The 22,500-nt window shown below is 45.0% G+C and overlaps 2 protein-coding genes across 2 annotated transcripts in view; one reads left to right on the top strand and one right to left on the bottom strand.

Annotated features, from left to right (window-relative positions):
• cep170aa (centrosomal protein 170Aa) overlaps nt 1-22,500 on the top strand; it is a 350,414-nt gene that overhangs the window by 15,833 nt on the left and 312,081 nt on the right. The window lies entirely within an intron of this gene.
• sdccag8 (SHH signaling and ciliogenesis regulator sdccag8) overlaps nt 1-22,500 on the bottom strand; it is a 79,394-nt gene that overhangs the window by 10,270 nt on the left and 46,624 nt on the right. The window contains exons 15-16 of the mRNA XM_056291291.1: nt 11,189-11,297; nt 9,373-9,504 (exon numbers count right to left, since the gene is read on the bottom strand). Coding sequence (XP_056147266.1) covers nt 9,373-9,504; nt 11,189-11,297 — 241 coding nt within the window. The remainder of the gene's footprint in view (nt 1-9,372; nt 9,505-11,188; nt 11,298-22,500) is intronic.

Genomic DNA, 22,500 nt, shown 5'->3' with positions numbered 1-22,500 from the left:
CCACCATCACCACCCTCACACCCCAGTGCCCAGGCAAAAGCTTGGCTGGCGTACAACTCTGTTTGTGTGTGTGTGTGTGTGTGTGTGTGGGTGAGCATGTATGCCTACGCCTGTGTATGCATGTGTGTGCCTGAAGGCCATGCCCGTCTCCCGCTCCACCAACCTGTCATGCCAGTTGTTGCTCCTGCTAACATGCATATTTGACATGGGGAGCGGGATTGGTGACAGCGTGGGTTTGATCACGGCGGCAGCGAGACGAGATGACAGAAGGGGGGACGGGAAGCCGCGGTAATCCTCCCCACCACCGCTCAAACTCACTTACTGCATGGATTTCAACGTGCACGACGCCCCGGCGGAGGGCCCAGGACATCGAATTCTCTGACATGTAACATTATCATTGCGCTCAGTGACGTTTCATCTAAACTGAAAAGCATTTAAACGCGCACACACTTCCTGTTTGGAGTCTTAGTTTCAACATTTTACCGAAACTTCCTTAGCTTCACCGCCGTGACCGATTGGACGTGAACGCGGTCAGCCTGAAACAACAGGTTGTTTTTAAACCACGCCACCGGTCCTCGAATCCAGCTAGCACGTAGGACAGTCTCATTCTGTAGGATCTATCATCGTTGCTAAGATCACTATTTATCATTTAAATTCATTTCACACCAACATCTTTCACATACGAGCCACGTGAGAACACGCGAGTTGAAATAAGTTTTGCAGAGAGGTCTTAAAAAGGACCCAGATTTTATACAAACGGCAGCTTTTTACGTGAACTGAAAAAACAAGTGTTGGAGAAATAAGACACACTTCTTATAAAGAAGCACTTTCCTGTTGTCTTTTCTCTCCCATCTATCTCGTCTCGTTCTTTTTCACAGTTATTAAAGACGCTAAATGGACTAGACTGAGTGAAACGTCTGTGTGTGTGTGTGTGTGTAGGGTGGGTGGTGTGCGCATGTTTTTTTTTTCTTTGTTCACTTTACAGTGAAACTGCCTTGGATTTAGCAGCACATCAGTCTTCGTGGTGATAAACTTCATGCGTGGATAAGTGGCCTCTTTTAAGTAAAACTGATTGCCCATCCATCCATTATCCAAGCCACTTATCCTGCTCTCAGGATCGCGGGGATGCTGGAGCCTATCCCAGCAGTCACTGGGTGGCAGGCGGGGAGACACCCTGGACAGGCCATCACAGGGCCCACACACACACATTCACACCTAGGGACAATTTAGCATGGTCGATTCACCTGACCTACATTTTTTTTGGGATTTTTTTTTTCTCCCCAATTGTACTTGGCCAATTACCCCACTCTTCCGAGCCGTCCCGGTCGCTGCTCCACCCTCTCTGCCGATCCGGGGAGGGCTGCAGACTACCACATGCCTCCTCCGATACACGTGGAGTCGCCAGCCACTTCTTTTCACCTGACAGTGAGGAGTTTTACCAGGGGGCCGTAGCGCGTGGGAGGATCACGCTATTCCCCCCAGTCCCCCGCCCCCAACCCAACCGACCAGAGGAGGTGCTAGTGCAGCGACCAGGAGACATACCCACATCCGGCTTCCCACCCGCAGACACGGCCAATTGTGTCTGTAGGGACGCTCAACCAAGCCGGAGGTAACATGGGGATTCGAACCAGCGATCCCCATGTTGGTAGGCAACGGAACAGACCGCCACGCCAACCGCACTCTTCCAAACTGATTGTAATTTTAATGCGACGTCCCTATTTTGACGCCCCGACCCAAGTTTTGGGGTGTTCGGTTTCCTGAGAAAGAAGTGTAAACTTCCCCAGATACTTGACTTCCAGCATCCGTCGCAGGAAGGGGCAGGTGTTTCTGTATGACTTCTCTGGTAGTTTGGTGAAGGGCTGCTCCAGAGTGTTAGCAACTGTCACTGACGGGGGCTGAAATTGTGACGCTTTGCTCAGTTAACGCTCCAGCTTGCACGCCTCTGGCTACAGCCTGGCATCTGAGCCGCAAATCTGTATGTGTGTGTGTGTGTGTGTGTGTGTGTGTGTGTGCGCTGGAGCTGTAAAGCCACCGTTTCACAATGCTCTTTCAGCAGGCCGCCCTGCACTCGCTCCCGGCTACAGAGGCCAGCTGGGCAACGCAGAGAGATGAACAGGACGAGGAGAGAGGGAGCGACACAGAGGGAAGGGGAAGAGACAAGGTGAGAGGGAGCGCGATTTATCAGCGCCATCCAGGGGTGAGATGGAGAGCGTGATGGAGAGAGACAAAGACACACGTGACGGACCGACTACGTCTTTCCTCCTTTCCTCCAACACCGACTGTCAAAGTGCCCTTGAGCAAGAAGCTCCAAATGTACATGCTCCAAAGATGCCGCGCTAGCTGGCCCAAAAGAAAACTTGCCAAAGAGGGGATTGATTCAGAGGATCGAGCAAATCGAGTCAAATCAAAATAGCTGAAAACATCATTATTCTGGCACGTCTTCATTTACTCTGATCTTTCAACATTACATGTATTCTTATTTCAATATCCGCGCAAGGAAATCGGGAAAACTTACCGTTTAAACGTTTAATTTTTCAAAGCTAACATTTATTTATTCAAGAGAAAAGGACCATAAAGGATGGGAGGAGAACTTGTTATGGCTGGAGCGTTGTGTTTGAGAGCCCGACTGCGAGGAACACAAGGATCCCATCTCGCCCCGGCGCCCTCTTCTATTTCTAACCCGTTGTAAAAGGAAGACCTGAAAAGTTTTGTCGATTAAGAAAACACATCTTAATTTATCTCCAAGAAATGAATATAATTCGATGTACAGAACATGCTAGAAAAATGCATAATCAGGGAAAATATATGTATATAAGATATATAAATATATAACAGTTGTTCTATATATAATGGTACGGTGCTGTGAAATTTACTGCAGCAATCTGCAAAAAGGTAAAAAAAAATGTCTTTTTAAAAAAGCTTAAAAGGTCAAACGTGGGAAATTGTGGAAGTGTCCTACCCTGACTCAGGCCCATGTTTCACTAACCCTTAACCTCCTCCATCCATCCCTCTCTTTCAGTTATAAGTACAGTAACAAGTCAGGTAAACTCACCCTCACTTCCTTTCTCTCACACACACACACAGCAACCCATTCATATAACCCCCCCCCCACACACACACACACACACAACAACCCGTCCACACTTATTCACACAGCGATATGCGCGCGCAAGCGCACACATACACACACACACAACGACACACAGAGAGATGAAACGAATGAAACCCCTTTTATATCTTGTGGGCAGCCTCTGCCAACTTCATTTGCAAATGAAAAGTTTTGTAAGGAGCGTCTTCTTGCTTCTGGGGCATGGCAGCACACTGTGTTTGGGGGTGGGGCAGTGTGTGCATATGTGTGTGTGTGAATGTGAGAGTGCTCGTGTGTGTCTGTGGCAGGAGCCCAGATGAAGCAGCCCTCGCCCGGGGCCCGCTGTCCGCCTGCGGCAGCAGCAGGCCTGTTCGTTCTTCCCCGGCCCGCCGCGACCATTTGTTCCATTAACCAATCTCCTGGAGCCTCTGGTGCAAACGCACACAGGCACACAGACACACACACACACACACACACACACACACGCACACATCTACAGGCAAACACACTCTTAACAACTGCTTGCATAGCTCACGCCACACATGGCCCTCCATCTCTCCTCCCTCCTCCGTTCTCCTCCAGACGCACACGCCATCTTTCTTCGCGGGGGCCATATGGCCCAGTGAAGCCTGTGGATCTAGCGGCACATCTGCGTATATGTTGCTGTTCTCCTTAAAGGGATAAGGAGCAAGCCGCCTGCTCTTACGCACACGCACAAAAACAGCACACAGCCAGCTGACAAACACACTCGGCTGTCGCAGTGTGTGGCGAAGTTAGCGCCGGTATTATGTCGGCCCGTCGTACGCGAGGGCGGCCGTGCACGGGCTCACGCAGCCCCGCACACGGCGGTGACCTATGTATGCATGTGCGTGGTGATAATTGGTGAAGCAGCCTGTGAACAGCTGTGAGGTGAGAGGAGGTTGCGTGGTGTTCAGTAGAGAAGGCAGAGGGGAGCGGGAAGGAGGAGACGGCGGGGGAGAAGAGAAGAGAAGAGAGAGAGAAGGACAAGGTGAGGAGAGGAGAGGAGGTGACGGAGAGTAACAGAGGAGAAGACTGAGGAGAAAGAGGAGCAAAGAGAAGTGAGAAGAGCAGAGGAGATGAGAGGAGAGAGACCAAGGCAGAGGAGAGGAGAGGAGAGGAGAGGGGAAAACGAAGGAAAGGAAGCACGCTCGTGGAGAAAGAAGAAGAGGATGAGGGCTATAAGACAAGAAGGTGAGGTCGGGAGGAGTGAGACGAGGAGATGAGAAAGGAAGCGTGTGGAGAAGAGAGAAAAGAAGGGTGAAAAAATAAAAAAGTGAAAACGGCAGAAAAATAAAGTGACGATGAGACAGATAAAGCTCTTCTGAGAGCTTTATTCTTCATTAAAAATGCCAAGACTGTTAATAACCACTTATACGTCCTTTTCTTTTTTGGGGGGTTGTTTTTTGCTCATAGTTTAGATAAAAGATGGTTTAAGAAAGGTAGAAAAAAAACTCTATGTAATGTTCCTGAACCTCTCTTTGGCCTCTCTAAAAAAGACAAACAAATCTGTAAAATACAAAATGTAAAAATTAAGGCTACAAAATTGCACATTTTGTCACATAAGATCCCAAATCAGTTTTCAGCTGCAAGAAAAATATGAACATATTCAACCAAAAAAAAAAAAAAGCAAGTCTCTCGAATGATACTGTAGTCTCAGAAAAAGGAAGCTCAACGCTGTACTTTAGAAATTACAATCTGATTTGTTTTTCTTTAAAAAAAAAAGAGAAACGTAAACTTTTACATTTTTGTAAAAATGTAAAAGTTTGTGTCTCTTTTTTAAGTATATGTGAACTTCAAAACAAAAATGTAAACTTTTACATTTTTACAAAAATGTAAAAGTTTACCTTTCTCATGATAGACTGCCCATTTCTCTGTATTATTACATTTTACAAATTTAATTTAATCTGTGACAGCATTCAGTCCCTGATTTTGGTATGTTTAGATAAAAACAAATTAATTTTTGGGAGCAAGTTTTTTTTTCCCCGCATTTTCTTCACTTGTCGGTTTCTTTCAATTTACCGAAGGCTCGGAATGTTTTCTTTCATCCGTCTCACACGACACCGTGTTTTCCTGATGCCTCATCATAGACAACAACACTAACTCAGTCGTTCAGAGCTTAAATCAAATTGTCTCCGCCAGATTTTTACCATGTCGGATAATTACAGCAGCAAAATGTATCATATCTATTGCTACCACTTCTGTTTGACTGCTCCGCATTATCGCCACACATCACGGCATCTCTTGTTAATTTCAAATGTGTCATTTTCCACTGGTCGGTTTCTCAGTATCTATAATGGGCTAGAAAAACATTTCTCTGTATTTAACATGAGATGGAAAAAAAAAGAAAGCCATCTTTTGTATCGGTTTCTCCAATGAGATTCTCTCTTGAAGGATTTTGCTTCCTTGCAAATGTCACATACCTTTACTTTAAATCCCACGACAGGTATCAGACACGAACCACTGTCAAATTCATCTAACTCACTCGTGTTACTTGGATGTTTAGTTGAAGGGCGTCTGGGGGGGGGGGGGATTCAAAACTAGTTAATGCCATGCAACTTTTCCCCTCAGCATCGGTAAATTCACATCTTATTTCCTACCTAAGCAGCTACTATTACATCATGAACACATGAATAAAGACGTTCTAAACCCACGCGTAGTCTTTTCCTTTTCTTTTTAATAAACCATTTACACCGACTGGCTTCCTGCATTTCCTAATTTGCTCTCCACTACTGCTCTCTCTCTCTCTGTCTGTCTCTCTCCATCTGTCTGTCTCTCTCCATCTGTCTGTCTCTCTCCAGCTCTCTCTCTGTCTCTCTCTCGCTGTGTCTTTCCATCTCTCTCTCTCTCTCTCGCCTCCTCATTCCTTCATCTTCCAGCAAAGATTGTAAAAAAAAAGAAAAACCCAGAAATAGGGAAATAAATAAATAAGTGAGCAGTGCAGCAAAACATTGTGTGCTAAAACCCCTGTGTAGCTTGGCAATCGACGCGCCCGTGTAGAAATAAATCAAGCTGATTTTCCAAATGTTTAGTGCGCGGTGGGCTGTTGCCGTCCTTCGCAGCACAGATTGCGGGCCGATGGAGAGGCTGTGGGGAAGGGCGGGGCACCGGGTATTGAACCTGCTTGCACCAGCTTGTTCGCACATACACCTTAACCCCCGGGCGCCGTTGCAGGACACCCGTCGAGCGCGCGGCATCCGGAGGGATGAAGTAACGCATGCACATACGTGTGCGGCTGCACACCGAGGCCTCGGAAAAGACGCGTGCATGTGACCGAATGCAGAACATCACAGAGGGGACCGCTTAAAGAGAGGGAGAATCGAACACGCACACACTAATGGACACACATGCATAGTATACAGAGGAATGCACACGCAAACACTCAATAACTCATTCACACACACACACAGACACACACACAGACACGATTTCAGGGATGTGGACTGGAGTGGCTTTCTCGTGAGTTTGATAAACATGGGACAGACAAGTTTCCCTACAGTTCCCACCAATTCTTTAACAGATTAACATTAATTACCAAATTTAGCACGGTCTATGAGCCTGTGTTTGTGTGTGTGTGTTTCCTACACTGGCAGAGGACAACCTATTTTCCGCGTTTTAAAAGTCAACCTGGACAGGAGCAAAGACGACCTGCAGCACAGTCGGGCCAATGTGCAGAACCACGATACTGACGGGGCAGCTCATTATCTCGGCCACGTGTCACACATATCCACAACACACCCACCAATACTCACACCATGGCCAGACGCAGGAGGCTAGCTTCAGAGAAAAACAAAACGCTGAAAGGGTCAAGCGGCTGAAAGTGGAAACGAGAAGACAAAGTGCACATACGTAGAAGGGAACGCGTGAGAGTTTTAACTATCTGGAGAGTTCATCAACCAAAATAAGTGTCAGAGCGGGGAAATAAAACCCAATAAATGCCAAGAGTGATTATCGAGGTTCAGTTGGGAGAGGAGAGAAGTTTGGTGCCAACTTCCCAGCCAATCCACTTTTGGCAGTCAGACACCTACTCTGCTAAACCTCCTGAGAGCATGCCATAACAACCCTGACACACATACACACACATGCATGTACACGCAAAAATACACACAACCAGAACGTGTGCATGCAAACATACAGAATATTCATACTGCAATGCTCAGAGACAGCTAACTTTGTTTTTCTTTCCTCCAAACACACACATGCACGCACACAAGTGCATGCATTCACATATACCACACAAACAAGCCAGAGACAGCTGTGACTTGGTAAACTTTGTTTTTTGGCAGTGTCTCCTTGACGACAGGTTAACACAGTGGGTGGCAGACAATATGTAGTGTTAGTGCGTATGTGTGCAAGGCGGTGGGGGTGGGGGTTAACACTGGGGTAGTTATCCTGTAGGGTGGGGCAATGACGCCCACACACCCGCGCCCACATTGGTATTGCTAGGCTGTATGCCAGGCGCCCTGTGGAGACACACACACACACACACACACACACTGACGGAGCGCCACACTGCGGGAAGACAGGCCCCCGTGTTTCTCACTCACTCACACACACACACACACACACACACACACACACACAGTATTCATGAGTCAATGATGGAAGCAATGAAAAGACTGCATTGTGGGTACTGAAATACATCATCCCGAAAAAAGTATGTCCTTGTCACATTATCCATTATTAACCAACACAACAACTTCAGCCATTGTGACCCCCCCCCCCACACACTTTTCTCCCCAATTGTATTCGGCCAATTACCCTATTCTGCCGAGCCATGTCCCGGTCACTGCTCCACCTCCTCTGCCGCTGCAGAGGAGGTGGAGACTACCACATGCCTCCTCCCATACATGTGGAATCACCCGCCGCTTCTTTTCACCTGACAGTGAGGAGTTTCGCCAGGGGGACGTAGCGCGTGGGAGGATCACGCTATTCCCCCCAGCTTCCCTTCCCTCTGAACAGGCGCCCCGACCGACCAGAGGAGGCGCTGGTGCAGCGACCAGGACACATACCCACATCCGGCTTCCCACCGGCAGACATGGCCAATTGTGTTGGCAGGGACGCCCGACCAAGCCGGAGGTAACACGGGGAATCGAACCAACGATCCCCGTGTTGGTAGGCAAGGGAATTCGCCGTTACACTAAGCCATTAGTGGGGTTTCCATAAAATGTCAAGCGAATTTTAAGCAAAAAGTGGCAAAAAGAAAATGCGAATTAGACGCGTTGATGTGCGTTTCCATTAACTGGTTTGTAGCAAATTAACTAGGCTACGCACGGCGTAGTTTCGTCAGAAGATGACGGTATACGTTACGCACGGTATAACAAGAAGATTAACCCACGTAAACAAGCCGTGAAAAATGGAGAGAGGTCTTCAGGAATTAGTTTCGATTGGAAAAGTCGGCTTGTATTGGCCGTGCATCATGCTATCCAGAGACGACGACAGGAAGACGCCTACAGCAGGAACAGCTGGTCACGTGAAGTAAATATTCGCTACATCAGAATTAATTCGGCAAAAGTGTACCATTTTGGTACATGGTACCATGTACCATTTTGCGCATTATCTCTGTTTCGAATCGGGCTAAAACCACCTCAAGCGAGCGTACTAACTTTGATGCGAATCAGAGGAATTCGCTCGAAGTTCATTCAAATTTTGGCGCTTCCATAAATGTTTTTAATGGGATACATCCTAAATACGCATTAAAACCCTTTATTTAAACACAACTATTGTGACTTTGATTCTGAATCAAAACGATGATGATTCGAGGAGGATGATTAGCTGAATAAATGAGAAAGTTGTTCTTATCTATTTATGTTGCTGCATTAAATATATGCCGAAGAATGGATCTGAACCGGAGTGCACTATAACTATCAATAACAACAACTATAACAACACCCTCTGCGAGATACATAGCAGCTCCAAACAGTGACAAGTGGGGTGGAGGTGGCTGAGCAACACAAACCAAGAAAATGACAGCAGTACAGGCATTTGTAAGAAACAGGTTTCCTCCATTTAAACAGTCCGGCCTCAAGCAGGGCTGATTGTGATTGGTGCACGGTTAACACGTGGTCACGGCCTTCTCGATCAGCAGTCAACAAGAGTTTCCTGACTGAACTTGCTCTGCCCATAAATTCAGCATGCTGTGCTGGTTTGTGTTCTGTGTCTGTTGATGAGCTTGGATATATAGCTCAGCACAGCAAAATGTGCTGCACGTACATACATCTGTTTTCGCCGTGCATGCATCTGTGCATGCAGGTGGATATGCGTACCTGTCCTTCATGCGCTGGTGCATGCGGCCATGCTGGACACACTGCTCTTCCATATCGGAGCACCGCGCCCTCAGCCTCCCCACGGTCTCCTCAAGGTGGCGCTTCTCCAAGGACAACTGCTCCAGCTCACTCCTATACACACACACACACACACACACACACACACACACACACACACACACACACACACACACACACACACACACTGTAACTAGGTATGCTTCAAATTAGAATGTTTTTGTCTACATAAATTCAGGATTTAATGGAAAAACGATGGTTCCCGTCAAATAGTCTTTCATTGATGCACAACACATTGTGCGAGGTTTTCAAGAAGACATACCACAAAGACATCTTCTTGCATCACTACCCATATTTTATGTTTCCCAGACATCCAGTTTGGTAATCACCTACACGCAGTCTCGTGTTTAGAAAGAGCAACTGCTGGTGGCAACAACAGCACATTCATCAGATTCTTCTTAATTGTCAATAATTTTGCTTTGGCAGTATCAGTTTAATCTTGCTTAGTCTAACTGAGTCTGTCCAGCAGGACTTTAGCTGCTACATTGGGCATGGGACGCCGGAAGTTCAAACAGCCCCAGGCTGGATAACACACCGCTACAACAGTACTAAACTACATGACACACACACACAGCAGATGTATGGGCTCCAGAATTGCGTACGAATGCTTTTGTGTGTATCTGCAGTATAACGTCTGTGTCTGTGTGCAGGCCTAGGTGTGTAGAGGCGCATATCAACCCACAGAAACATACATTATGTATTTGCATCAATGCATGTGTGAATAATGTGCATATGTAATAACTAGTATTTTGTCTTGCAATTAATGTGTGTCCATTCGTAAGTGTGTTGGTGTGTGTATGTGTGTGGTATGTATTTGTTCGCTGTCTGGTGAGGCCAGGGCGGTCTGGCAGGGCCAGATTGGGGGCTGTCATGTGAGTAATGTGCAGTGCAGCTCCAACAGCTGACAGGACGCTGGGCCCAGGGTCAGTCTCGCTTTTTTTCCTCCCTCTCCAACACAGACACACACCACAACACACACACACAAGCTCTGGCAGCCCAGATGGAGAGCTGGGCTGGCCTGCTGTGAGTGCTGTGGCATTGGGTTAACAAGTAAACAGGTCATACTGGAAAGCAGCGAATGTCCACTCTACACTCTGGCATATCTCTTCTCTCTCTCTCTCTCTCTCTGTCCCTCTCTCCCTCTCTCGCCTGAATAATACAGCAGATGACATTTTTAAGGTTCCACACTGGACTGTATCAATCTGCACCACAAAATGTAGATGCATGTTATTTGACTGAGCAAAATTTAATAGAGTATCACAAGTGAGCGAGTGAGCATACAAATGGGAGGACAGACATCACAGCTCAAAACCACACACTTGTAAAAATCCACTGACAAAGGGAATGCTTTTATGAAGGGGAAAAAAATGAATGGGTTAGAAAGAAAGTGAGCTGCATCCGAGTGAGTGAGTTTGTAAACGTGTACAACATGAAATGAGACAGAGAGTGATAGAACAAGGTAACGGTGAATGTGCATCTGAGTGAGTTCGTGAAAAAAACTGGTACCTGAATGAGTGAGTGAACGAGAGTGCAAAAAAGAAATCCCTTGATGAGTATTTGAGAGAATTAATATTTTATTCCATGCTTGAGCAAGTAAAAGAAGCCATCTGAGAGCACAAGCAAGGTATAGTGAAAAAAATGAGGCGATGAATATATGAATGAATGAATGAATGAATGAATGAATGAATGAATGAATAATTCCAGAGAGGTACAAAAGAATGAATAGGATTATAATGACCTGCTGTTACCCGACATCTCTTCCAGCTTTGCGCCCAGCATGCAACATTCTTCCTTCAGCTTTCTGATCAGGGAATTTTGGGAGCTCAGCAGACCATCTAGTTCTCCAACTGCAAGGGATCATGGGAAATCCATAGTTCATTAAGGGGGTTAGCAATATTGGGTGATTTCATACATTCCCCGCAGTCACTGGAAAAGCTGGCAGCCAAGAAGATGATCTCAGCTAAAGTGATATCTCACAGGTAAGCAGCTCATGCTAATCGTATTCAACGTGGGGAATTTTATTGACATTTGCCCACAGGGACAATCGTTTCATTAAAGGGGTGACAAAGAAAGCAAACACATCTGGACTTCTGTATTTTGTGGGCTTAAGAAGTACTGTATAATTCTTGTATGAAAGGCAGGCACAATAGCCATGAGTAATGGGATAGCCGGTAACGGGAGACGACTGCTTACAAACGAAATCAAATCTATCACTGTAAAAAAAGAAGTCAAATAACAGGACAGAATTTGTGGGTGCCAATGAAGTCACCAAATGACAGTTTTATAGTATGCATGAAACCACAGATTCCCCACTTGAGAATTTATAAGTGGTGATCTATATTTGGGTCTGCAGGGATTTCTACACTGGTGTCACCATGGGGCAAAGGGGATTTTACATTTAGCTTACATTTTTATTGAAATGGCTTGTTTTTGCAGTCCTCAAAGAAAACGTGCTTGCTTATGCATGCATTCAATTTCACAGTGGTAACAAGAAATGTAGATTTTTCTTCCCACACTTAATGTGACAAGTGACTGCAAAAATACCCAAATCAATTTAAAGCAACCTCTGTTGCAAACTGGTTCAGTTTTTGGTCATTTCAGTATTTTGCAGGGTTTGGGCATCAACACAGATGATAAGTTAGATTTAAGTTTGCATTTAAATCTACGCTGTCATGGTCAACATGTATTAGCTCTTAAAGACAAAAAAACTTTATCAACCTGATCTGGTAGAATAGAAAGGTAAAACAAAAAAACCACAAAAAAAAAACACTTTTGGGCGTCCGGGTAGCATAGCGGGCTATTCCGTTGCCTACCAACACAGGGATCGCCGGTTTGAATCCCCGTGTTACCTCTGGCTTGGTCGGGTGTTCCTACAGACACAATTCGTCGTGTCTGCAGGTGGGAAGCGGATGTGGGTATGTGTCCTGGTCACTGCACTAGCACCTCCTCTGGTTGGTCGGGGTGCCTGTTCAGGGGGGAGGGGGAATTGGGGGGAATAGCATAATCCTCCCACACGCTACGTCCCCCTGGCGAAACTCCTCACTGTCAGGTGAAAAGAAGTGGCTGGTGACTCCACATGTATCAGAGGAGGCATGTGGTAGTCTGCAGCCCTCCCCAGATCGGCAGAGGGGGTGGAGCACTGACCGGGATGGCACGAAAAAAAGGGTAACTGGCCAAGTACAATTTGGGAAACAAAGGGCAGAAAAAAACAACAAGAAAACAAACAAACCCATTTTTCTTGGCGAGCATCATGAATACTTGTGATGTAACATCCTGTACATGTCTCAAAAAAAACACATTTCAAATTCACACATCCACATAACAGGAAGAAGTGACAAGACATCTATGGTAACAAATGCTATGGCTAAAGTGAGACGCATATGTCTCTGAATGAATTCACAAAAATATACAATAAAAGCATATTCCAAAAAAAAGGGGGGGTGACCCAGACTGGGATGTACAGAAAGTGAAAAAACACATTGATGGTTGGAGAAGCGCAGAGAATACAAAGCCCACACGGTAAAGTGTGAGAGGATTAAAAAGAGATGGTGCGAGTTGTTGGTCGTCCTTTCCACTTTCCACCCTGCTGCATCCTCATCCACACACAGGAGTCTCTTTCTGCACAGTCCAACACTGGTGTTATAGAACAGCCGCAACAAGCACACAATCGGAACTTGCCACTGCAGTACCGCAATGTGAAATTAAGAGAGAAAACCAAACACAGAGCTGATATGAAAACAGAGGCGAGTAAACTGGCAGCTATGCTTACTGTCACTGCAGCCATAAGCCAGTTCGGGACCCCCGTGAGGACGTCTCCTCTCAGTGGTCCGAAGAATGCAACGCCAGCTCCCATGAGTGGCCAGTCCTGTTCGTTTTAGATGGTGTTCAAGTCTTGTTTTTAGTGGAGAGAGAGGTGTATAGGAAAGCACTGTTCCTTGCGCTGGGCCTGTGCCATACAGTTCCCTCACTTCTAGTGCCTGCTGGCGGTGACGATTTATCAATCAGCCATTCCCGCCAAATGAATTGACAGGATGTGACATCACACTCAGGAAACCTGCTGCACTGGGATTTGTAGTTTCTTCACTTTTTTTTAATCTCCCAGGTGTCACCCAGCGTAATACACATAATAATAAGCATAGCTGTGGCATCTCATGTTTACAATCAGCTCTGCACAAAAAAAAGAAGGGGAAAGCAAGACCCAAAAACATATCCGTAACAGTCCCTCCCCCTTATAAGAGAAAAAAAATATATATACACTACCGTTCAAAAGTTTGGGATCACCCAAACAATTTTGTGTTTTCCATGAAAAGTCACACTTATTCACCACTATATGTTGTGAAATGAATAGAAAATAGAGTCAAGACATTGACAAGGTTAGAAATAATGATTTGTATTTGAAATAAGATTTTTTTTACATCAAACTTTGCTTTCGTCAAAGAATCCTCCATTTGCAGCAATTACAGCATTGCAGACCTTTGGCATTCTAGCTGTTAATTTGTTGAGGTAATCTGTAGAAATTGCACCCCACGCTTCCAGAAGCAGCTCCCACAAGTTGGATTGGTTGGATGGGCACTTCTTTGAGCAGATTGAGTTTCTGGAGCATCACATTTGTGGGGTCAATTAAACGCTCAAAATGGCCAGAAAAAGAGAACTTTCATCTGAAACTCGACAGTCTATTCTTGTTCTTAGAAATGAAGGCTATTCCATGCGAGAAATTGCTAAGAAATTGAAGATTTCCTACACCGGTGTGTACTACTCCCTTCAGAGGACAGCACAAACAGGCTCTAACCAGAGTAGAAAAAGAAGTGGGAGGCCGCGTTGCACAACTGAGCAAGAAGATAAGTACATTAGAGTCTCTAGTTTGAGAAACAGACGCCTCACAGGTCCCCAACTGGCATCTTCATTAAATAGTACCTGTTAGAGCCTGTTTGTGCTGTCCTCTGAAGGGAGTAGTACACACCGGTGTAGGAAATCTTCAATTTCTTAGCAATTTCTCGCATGGAATAGCCTTCATTTCTAAGAACAAGAATAGACTGTCGAGTTTCAGATGAAAGTTCTCTTTTTCTGGCCATTTTGAGCGTTTAATTGACCCCACAAATGTGATGCTCCAGAAACTCAATCTGCTCAAAGAAGTGCCCATCCAACCAATCCAACTTGTGGGAGCTGCTTCTGGAAGCGTGGGGTGCAATTTCTCCTGATTACCTCAACAAATTAACAGCTAGAATGCCAAAGGTCTGCAATGCTGTAATTGCTGCAAATGGAGGATTCTTTGACGAAAGCAAAGTTTGATGTAAAAAAAATCTTATTTCAAATACAAATCATTATTTCTAACCTTGTCAATGTCTTGACTCTATTTTCTATTCATTTCACAACATATGGTGGTGAATAAGTGTGACTTTTCATGGAAAACACGAAATTGTTTGGGTGATCCCAAACTTTTGAACGGTAGTGTGTATATATATATATATATATATATATATACAAAGATTTTTTTTTCTCTCTCACCTTTTTTACCGTTTTATAGTAAAGCATTTTACAAATTTTCTTAAAATTCCTGGTCTTCCTTCATTAAACCTAAAACTACAAAATTGCCTACTGGAAACCTAAATTACAAGACTCTTTTAGAGACAACTCTAACACTATATACGTACTATATACAGACAAATGTTTACATGAGGAGATTAGGCGAAGTTTACCATGATTAGCTGTCTTATCTATGGCACAAAGGCCTGTATATAACGACAGTATAGGTAATGAACTCTGTTTAAAGATCGCTAGTCCTATCAGTCATCACTTTAATAACTTGGTCCCCTACCTTTATGAGAGCAGCTTTCCTTCACCAAACTGTCCTGGATACTGCCTGAGAGGTTCACCCTCTGGACAAAGTGTCCGCTATGACATTCAGCTTCCCTGACAGGTGTTGGATCACGAGGTTGTAGGGTTGTAACACCAAACTCCACCTAAATAGCCTCTGGTTCTTGTCTTGTCTGGTTCTTGTCTTCTCAATGAAGACAAGGGGGTTATAGTCTGTATAAACCAACAACTCCTTCTGACTACCTGCCACGTAGAACTCAAAGTGCTGTATGGCTAATACCAGGGCTAAAGCTTCCTTTGCGACTGTTTAATAGTGCTGCTGATGACAGTTACATTTTTTTGAGTAATAGGCTATGGGCTTCTCTATTCCTTGTGAATCTGCTTGCAGAAGTAACGCCCCAATTCCTAGGTCTGAAGCATCAGTTGCCAGCCTGAATGGAACAGAGAAATCAGGGGCCTTTAGCACCGCTTCACATGACAAGATAGCCTTCACCTTTTCTACTGCACTTTGACACTCAGGTGTCCAAACAAACTTCACGCCTTTCTTCAAGAGGTTGGTTAGGGGAGCCACCACATCGGCAAAGTTGGGTACAAAACGCCAGTAAAATCCACTCATCACGAGTAAGCGCATCACCTGCCTTTTTGTTGTGGAGTGGGGAGATCCGCAATCGCCTGTACCTTAGCCTGTTTAGGTCTCACTGATCCTCTCCCTACTAAGTGGCCTAGGTAAATGACTTGGCCCTTTCCAAACTCACACTTAGGGAGATTCACAACCAGGCCAGCAGCTTCTAATCTCTCAAAAAGCTGATCAATATGCACAACGTGATCCGTCCATGACCAGCTATACACAACAACATTGTCAATGTAGGTTACCACATTGGCTAACCTTGTTGTAATGGTGTTCATCAACCTTTGGAAGGTCGCTGGGGTGTTTTTCGTGCCGAAGGGTAACACTTGACACAGGTATAACTGATCGGCAGTACAAAAAGCCAATACCTGCTTCGCTCGGTGAGTTAATGGCACCTGCCAGTATCCTTTCAGAAGATCAAACTTGGATATGAAGCTGGCTTGATCAATTCAATCAATGCAATCCTCTAACTGAGGGATGGGATAGGCATTCGTCTTAGTCACACTATTGACCTTTCTGAAATCGACACATGGGCGCACAGTATTGTCTGGCTTAAGAACTGATACCAGCGGAGAACTCCATGCACTTGTCCCCTTCTCAATAGCCCCAATCTCTAACATGTACTGCAGCTCAGCCTTAACAGCATCTTGCCTGTAAGGTGGAATTCGATAAGGGTTCTGCTTAATAGGAGCCACATCCCCTGTATCTACGTCATGGGAGACTAGGCTGGTGAGACCGGGGGTGTCACTGGGTACGTCTTTATAAGTTTAATGATGTCTTGTGTATGCTCAGGCTGTAGGTACTCTAAGTGCTGGTTAAGTTTGGCTAGTAATCCCAAACTGAGTAAGCGAGCAGATACTGGTTCCAGGGGTTCGGGACCACCCCCCCCCCCAACGTGGCTGGCCCATCTGAGCTGGGAGACTGTTATTAGGGCTTCAACACTGACAGTACCAGCACGTCTCAATACTTCCACATCAGGCACCTTGTCTTCCCATCTGATTCACAGCAGCTTTCGCACATGATGAAGCTGTATGCTGGTGAGCTTCTTGATGTGCTTGCGATACAGGGTCATGCATTCAGTGGAGTATAGTAGAGATGGGAGAACAGCAGTGTTGTAGACCTTGATCTTTGTTGTCAGGCTGATGTCATGGTGGGACCAAAGTTGTTTATGGAGGGCACCAAAGGGCACCTCCTTTGTGGCTGCTTGGATTTTTCTGTCCACTTCTAAGTCAGAGGAGTTTGTATCTGTCACAGCACTGCCCAGATAGGTAAAGCACTCAGTGGCCTTCAGACCACTGAGTGCTTTACCTAAATTATAGAATGGCCTCTTTTGTGTCCAGCATTCTTCAACATTACTTGCGCCTGTTGCAACCCTTTCTCCATCTTGAAGAGCTGATATGATTGCTGCAGCTAGTCTCATTTGATGTTCTGCGCTTTCTAGCTTGTTGGTATCCAGTTTCTTCGGTGCTTCACATGGTGTTTTTCGTGACTTCATCTTTAGTTTCATTAGCAACGGTGTTCAGACCAGGTAATGATCAGTTGAGCATTCCACTCCACACATCACCTTTGTTGAAAGTACCTCTGTCAAGATTGCCCTGCGAATCACAATGTAGTCTAACAAATGGAAATGCTTTGATCTTGGATGCATCCAGGTGAAGTTGTTCTTGTTGACTACTAAACTTGTTCTGAATAAACACGACGTTTATCTTCAGTGAAACCGACTTTATTCACTCCATTTCTTCACGATACCAAGTGACCAGCAACTTGCTCTCAGCATGAGCACCACCACAACTGCGCATGACAAGAGACTCCCGCCTAGAAGGGGCAATACACTGCACATGCATAACCTGACCAGAAGGGGAGCTGTCCTCCATTACATTAACTAAATAGGGATGCATAGAGATAACAACATGTTAACAATCTCATTCTCTTTTTTTAAAGAAATAAACAGAAAACAAAAAATGAAATTCACAGCGTGAATTATGGAACATACATTTCCAGAGAAATCAACATGTCATGGAAACATTTGAGAACAAAATCAATTGTCCATCCAACACCCTTTTAACCCAGGTCCCATTGTCCTTCACAGAGTGCCTTTAAGAGCACAAGAGCCGATGCTCCTTTCTTTGTGAGACAGTCAGCGAGTTGAGTTTTCGTGTCTGACCAACGCACCTCCTTGATCTTCTTGCTTTGTATGAGTTCTTTAATGCTACTGATTTCCAGCCTAAGTCTTTTCTCTGTGACTTGCTTTGTAGACTTGAGAGCATCATACAGAGAGTGGTTATCAGTCACACAGAGCACGGAGGGAGCATTCAGTTCAGCATTGCCAGTAGTTAGTTCAGAAAATAGTGTGGCCAGAAACATTGCATTGTCTACTCCATCTGACATAGCAAGAGTTTCCCCTGCGAGTGTACTGCGGACCACACGTCTGATTTTCTTAGAGGGCCAGCTGAGTGGGGAAAACTTCCCTCTTTCTCCCATAAGTGTTATCAAAGTACCTCCCTGTGAACCTCCATCAGGGAGGTTCCCAAACGAAGCATCACTGAATACTATCAAGTTCAAAGCATCAGTGTCATTAAGGGGCTCACTTCTCTGTGTGGCCCGACCTGCTTGAATGGGTATAGGCTGCAGATTGTCAATGTAACTTTGTTGGTGTACCTGTACCTCACCGTTTACCGTTACAAAATCCATTCCTACATAAGAAAACTTTTCATGCTCCTCACGACCAACCTTAAACACAGATTTCAGTTGCGGGATTACGTTTGATGAAAAGTTTGATGTGCCTGCCCAGAGAAAATCATCTACATGACATGCAAGCACCCCAGTGACCTTACATTGCTCATCCAACCAATAAAATATTGCTGGATCCACCTGAGACACTCTACCACCAGTAGTCTGCATGATTTCCTTCACTTTGTTGTACCAATATAGTGATGCGTCTGCAAGTCCATAAACACATTTCTTAAGTTTCCATACAACATGTTCACAGCCTGCTTCTGTAGGGGGGCGGATATAAATATCCCTGGATAGCTCCATACCCTGTAAAAATGCCGATTTGATGTCCATAGAATGCACTTCCCACTGGTTTTGACATATCACTGATAACATAACTCTAAGTGAATCAGTAGCACATGTAGGGGAATCCTTTTGTAGCTCTTGAATATTTATCTCTTCAAAACCTCTGGCAACCAGTCGTGCTTTAGGCACAATACCCTTAGGTGTTTCTTTAAGACTACAAACCCATCTAGTAGAGATACATTTCTGACCTGCATCTTTAACTACCTCGAAGACATTATTATTGTGCCAGTTCTTTATTTCTTCCTGTTTAGCTGCATCAAATGAGATGTCTTTCGTTATAAGTACATCAGCTTCTCTGTCTGTTTCTATGTGGAGATTATCAACTTCTGAGATATCAACTGATACCTTTTGCCCATCACTTCCATTATTCTCTAGATGTTGCATGTTATACCATGTTTTATATTTCCCTGTAGCTTTGCCTGCTCTCCCCAAGACTCTTGCTCTAAGTAGAGTATTGTCACCTCTGTTCATATATGTTACAGTCTGTCCTGTTTTTAAACTCATACCTGCAGAGGGGACAGGATTATCATGTGCATTAGGCTTATGGGCCATTTCAGTTTGTGCAACATTACTTTCAGGTAACTTATTCTCTCTATTTTGTTCACTGGCTAAATCATCAGCTACATTGTTTATACCTTGTTGATCATTTCCTGTTTCTGTGTCTTGTTGATCATTTACTGTTTCAGCATCATTTTCATTTTGTACCATTTGTTCTTCGTTAACCCTTGTGTTCACCTTGGAAAGTCTAGAGTGATGTACTCGCACTAAGATTCCACCATGCCTTACAAAAACAACAGCTCCATCCTGACCAATAACAATTCCTGGTCCTTTCCACTCATTACATTCAGCTCGTTTGTAATACACCTTGTCACCCATGTCATATTTTTCATCTGTAGCTCTGAGCTGTTTACGTAGTGCTCGTCTTATCCTTTCTGAGCACTCTGCTTCAGTGAATGCTTTTCTAGCAGCATGTAGGGCCGAAATGTGCTCTCCTACTCTAGCACTCATAGTAGTACCCTCTAGTGCGGGTGGTTTATCAACCAGTACAGAAGGAAGGTTAGGATTCAAACCATACACAAGTTGACGTGGACTGTAGCCGTGCACATTATGCATACTGTTCTTAGCCATATCACGGAACTCTGCATTATTGAATTCTCCTCCGTTATCGCTGTAGAGCCTCTGGGGGGCGCTGTGGATTCCTATCCATGTATGAAGAAATGACTTGACGATCTCTGAGGACTTCTTGGTTTTTACAATGCTTCCTGCGCTGAACCTTGTGAATTGATCAATGATGTGGAGGTACCATACCCCTGGTTCCAACTCATGCAAATCTACTGCCACCGTTTCATTAAACGTTGAAGCAAGAGGCAAGCCCACAGCAGGCTTTGGCTTCGTCTTGCTGTATCTCTGGCAAATATCACAGTCCTGTACTATGTGCTGCAAAATCGTGTCACACTCTGTGTCTTTATTTCCAGAGCTATGGATGAGCCGCTGCAGCCTCTCGGCGGAGGCGTGACCGAACTGTTTATGCAATTTCAGAAGAACTTTGTGTTTCTCATTTGCGGTCATATTTTCTGTGACTGTGAGGACCTCATCTTCATTCAGGCTGTTCTCTGGAGCCGTCAGTGCTTCAGTTTCTATTGGCTTTGTTTCTGTGCTCTTGTCTCTGATATCTATACAATAGTGTCCCGAGCTGGTTAATTCAAGAGGGATATTTTGATTAAACATCACAGCACTATCATTCTCCATATCCAAAATGGTCCCTGCCCTTTTCAGTGAAGTCTTACTCAGAAGCAGTGGGATATCAGCTTTAACTACTTCAGTTTCCACTTGACATTTTGTCTGTCCTATTTTTGCAGGCAGTTTCAGTATTTTGGAGGAATGTACTATATTCCCATCTCCAAAGCGAAATGGTCTGCTGCTTGGAATTTCACTTTGCGCTATCTGGTTCACTTGGCTTTGACTGAGGTCTGCGACAAAATTTTCCAACCACTTTTCTCCGCATACTGTGCGGGTACATGCAGTATCAACGATAGCTGTCCCTAACGACTCAGTCAGAAAGATCTCTGATGCTGATTCAGATAGCGAGGCTTTGGTAAACAATGTGTCCTCTACTTTTGCTGGCTCTTCAGTTAGCTTTACTTGCTCGCTATTCTTGTGGGGACAGTCCTTGGCCCAATGGAACGTGCTCTGACATACAGCACATTTTGATCGCCTACCGAACCTATCCAGTGGGTTAGTACCTTGTAACGGTGGCTTTTGTTGTCCAACCTGTGTTGTCTGTGACTCTTGTCCAGCTTGCTGCACAACGTTACTTGTTCGTTTAAATCTTCCTCGCGAGCGCTGCTCTGTGTAGAACACTTCATCTTTTACTTGTATGCCGTTAGTCGCGTCGACTTGTATTTTCCCTCCAAAAATCCTCCTGAGCGCGGACTTCATTGCCGCAAACGTTAGATCCGTACACGCTGTCAGCGCCATTTGCCTACTCCTCTCGTCTAGACAAGCCGTATCCAAAAGTTTAAAAGCCAATACGGCATCGGGAAGAGTCATATCATACTTTTTCATTCTATTGTATCGCTGCTCAAAGTCAATCACATAGTCCGCCATGGACACAGAACTGTCCTTCTTGATACAGTCAAAATACGAATAAGCATCGTAAGCGCGGTCCCTCTCTTCTTTGAGAAACATTCCATCTAGTTTTGCAATTAAAACGTCCATACCCCCATCTGTATTCAAGTCTGCAGCGGGTATTTCCATGGCGATATCCCTTGCCCTTCCTTCAAGCCCCAGGACGACAGCAAGGGCCTGTTTCTTCTTATCCAGCTCAGTAATGAGCTTCCACATAGCAACTTCATTTTTCCAACTCTCGTACGGTCGGGACTCATCGAACCTCGGTGGAACTTTGTAGCTAGCAGAAGCCATTTTCTGCTAACCATCGACTGCTACCAATGTTGACTACTAAACTTGTTCTGAATAAACACGACGTTTATCTTCAGTGAAACCGACTTTATTCACTCCATTTCTTCACGATACCAAGTGACCAGCAACTTGCTCTCAGCATGAGCACCACCACAACTGCGCATGACAAGAGACTCCCGCCTAGAAGGGGCAATACACTGCACATGCATAACCTGACCAGAAGGGGAGCTGTCCTCCATTACATTAACTAAATAGGGATGCATAGAGATAACAACATGTTAACAGTTCTTTTCGGGCTGAGAGAAGAAGGTGATCGTGATACACAGGTCAGGCTCAGCACAGAAATTCAACATAAGGTCGCCATTGCTATTCTTATTGCCCTTGCCAAGCTTTCTGATGACACCCTCATAGGTTAAGTGGTCCTTGCCTATCCTTGCACTGAAGTCTCCTAAAATAAGAAGCTTGTCTGCGCTTGGTACACTGTCCGCTACTTCAGCCAATTTCTGGTAGAAAGATTCCTCGTCTTCATCTGGATACGCTGTGGTTGGAGCACATACATTGATGAGTGATAAGAAGCCCCCCCCCCCCCACACACACACACACACACACAC

The sequence above is a fragment of the Lampris incognitus genome, chromosome 13 (genome assembly GCF_029633865.1).
Source record: "Lampris incognitus isolate fLamInc1 chromosome 13, fLamInc1.hap2, whole genome shotgun sequence".
Taxonomy (NCBI): domain Eukaryota; kingdom Metazoa; phylum Chordata; class Actinopteri; order Lampriformes; family Lampridae; genus Lampris; species Lampris incognitus.
This window is presented reverse-complemented; position numbering and strand designations above follow the sequence as displayed.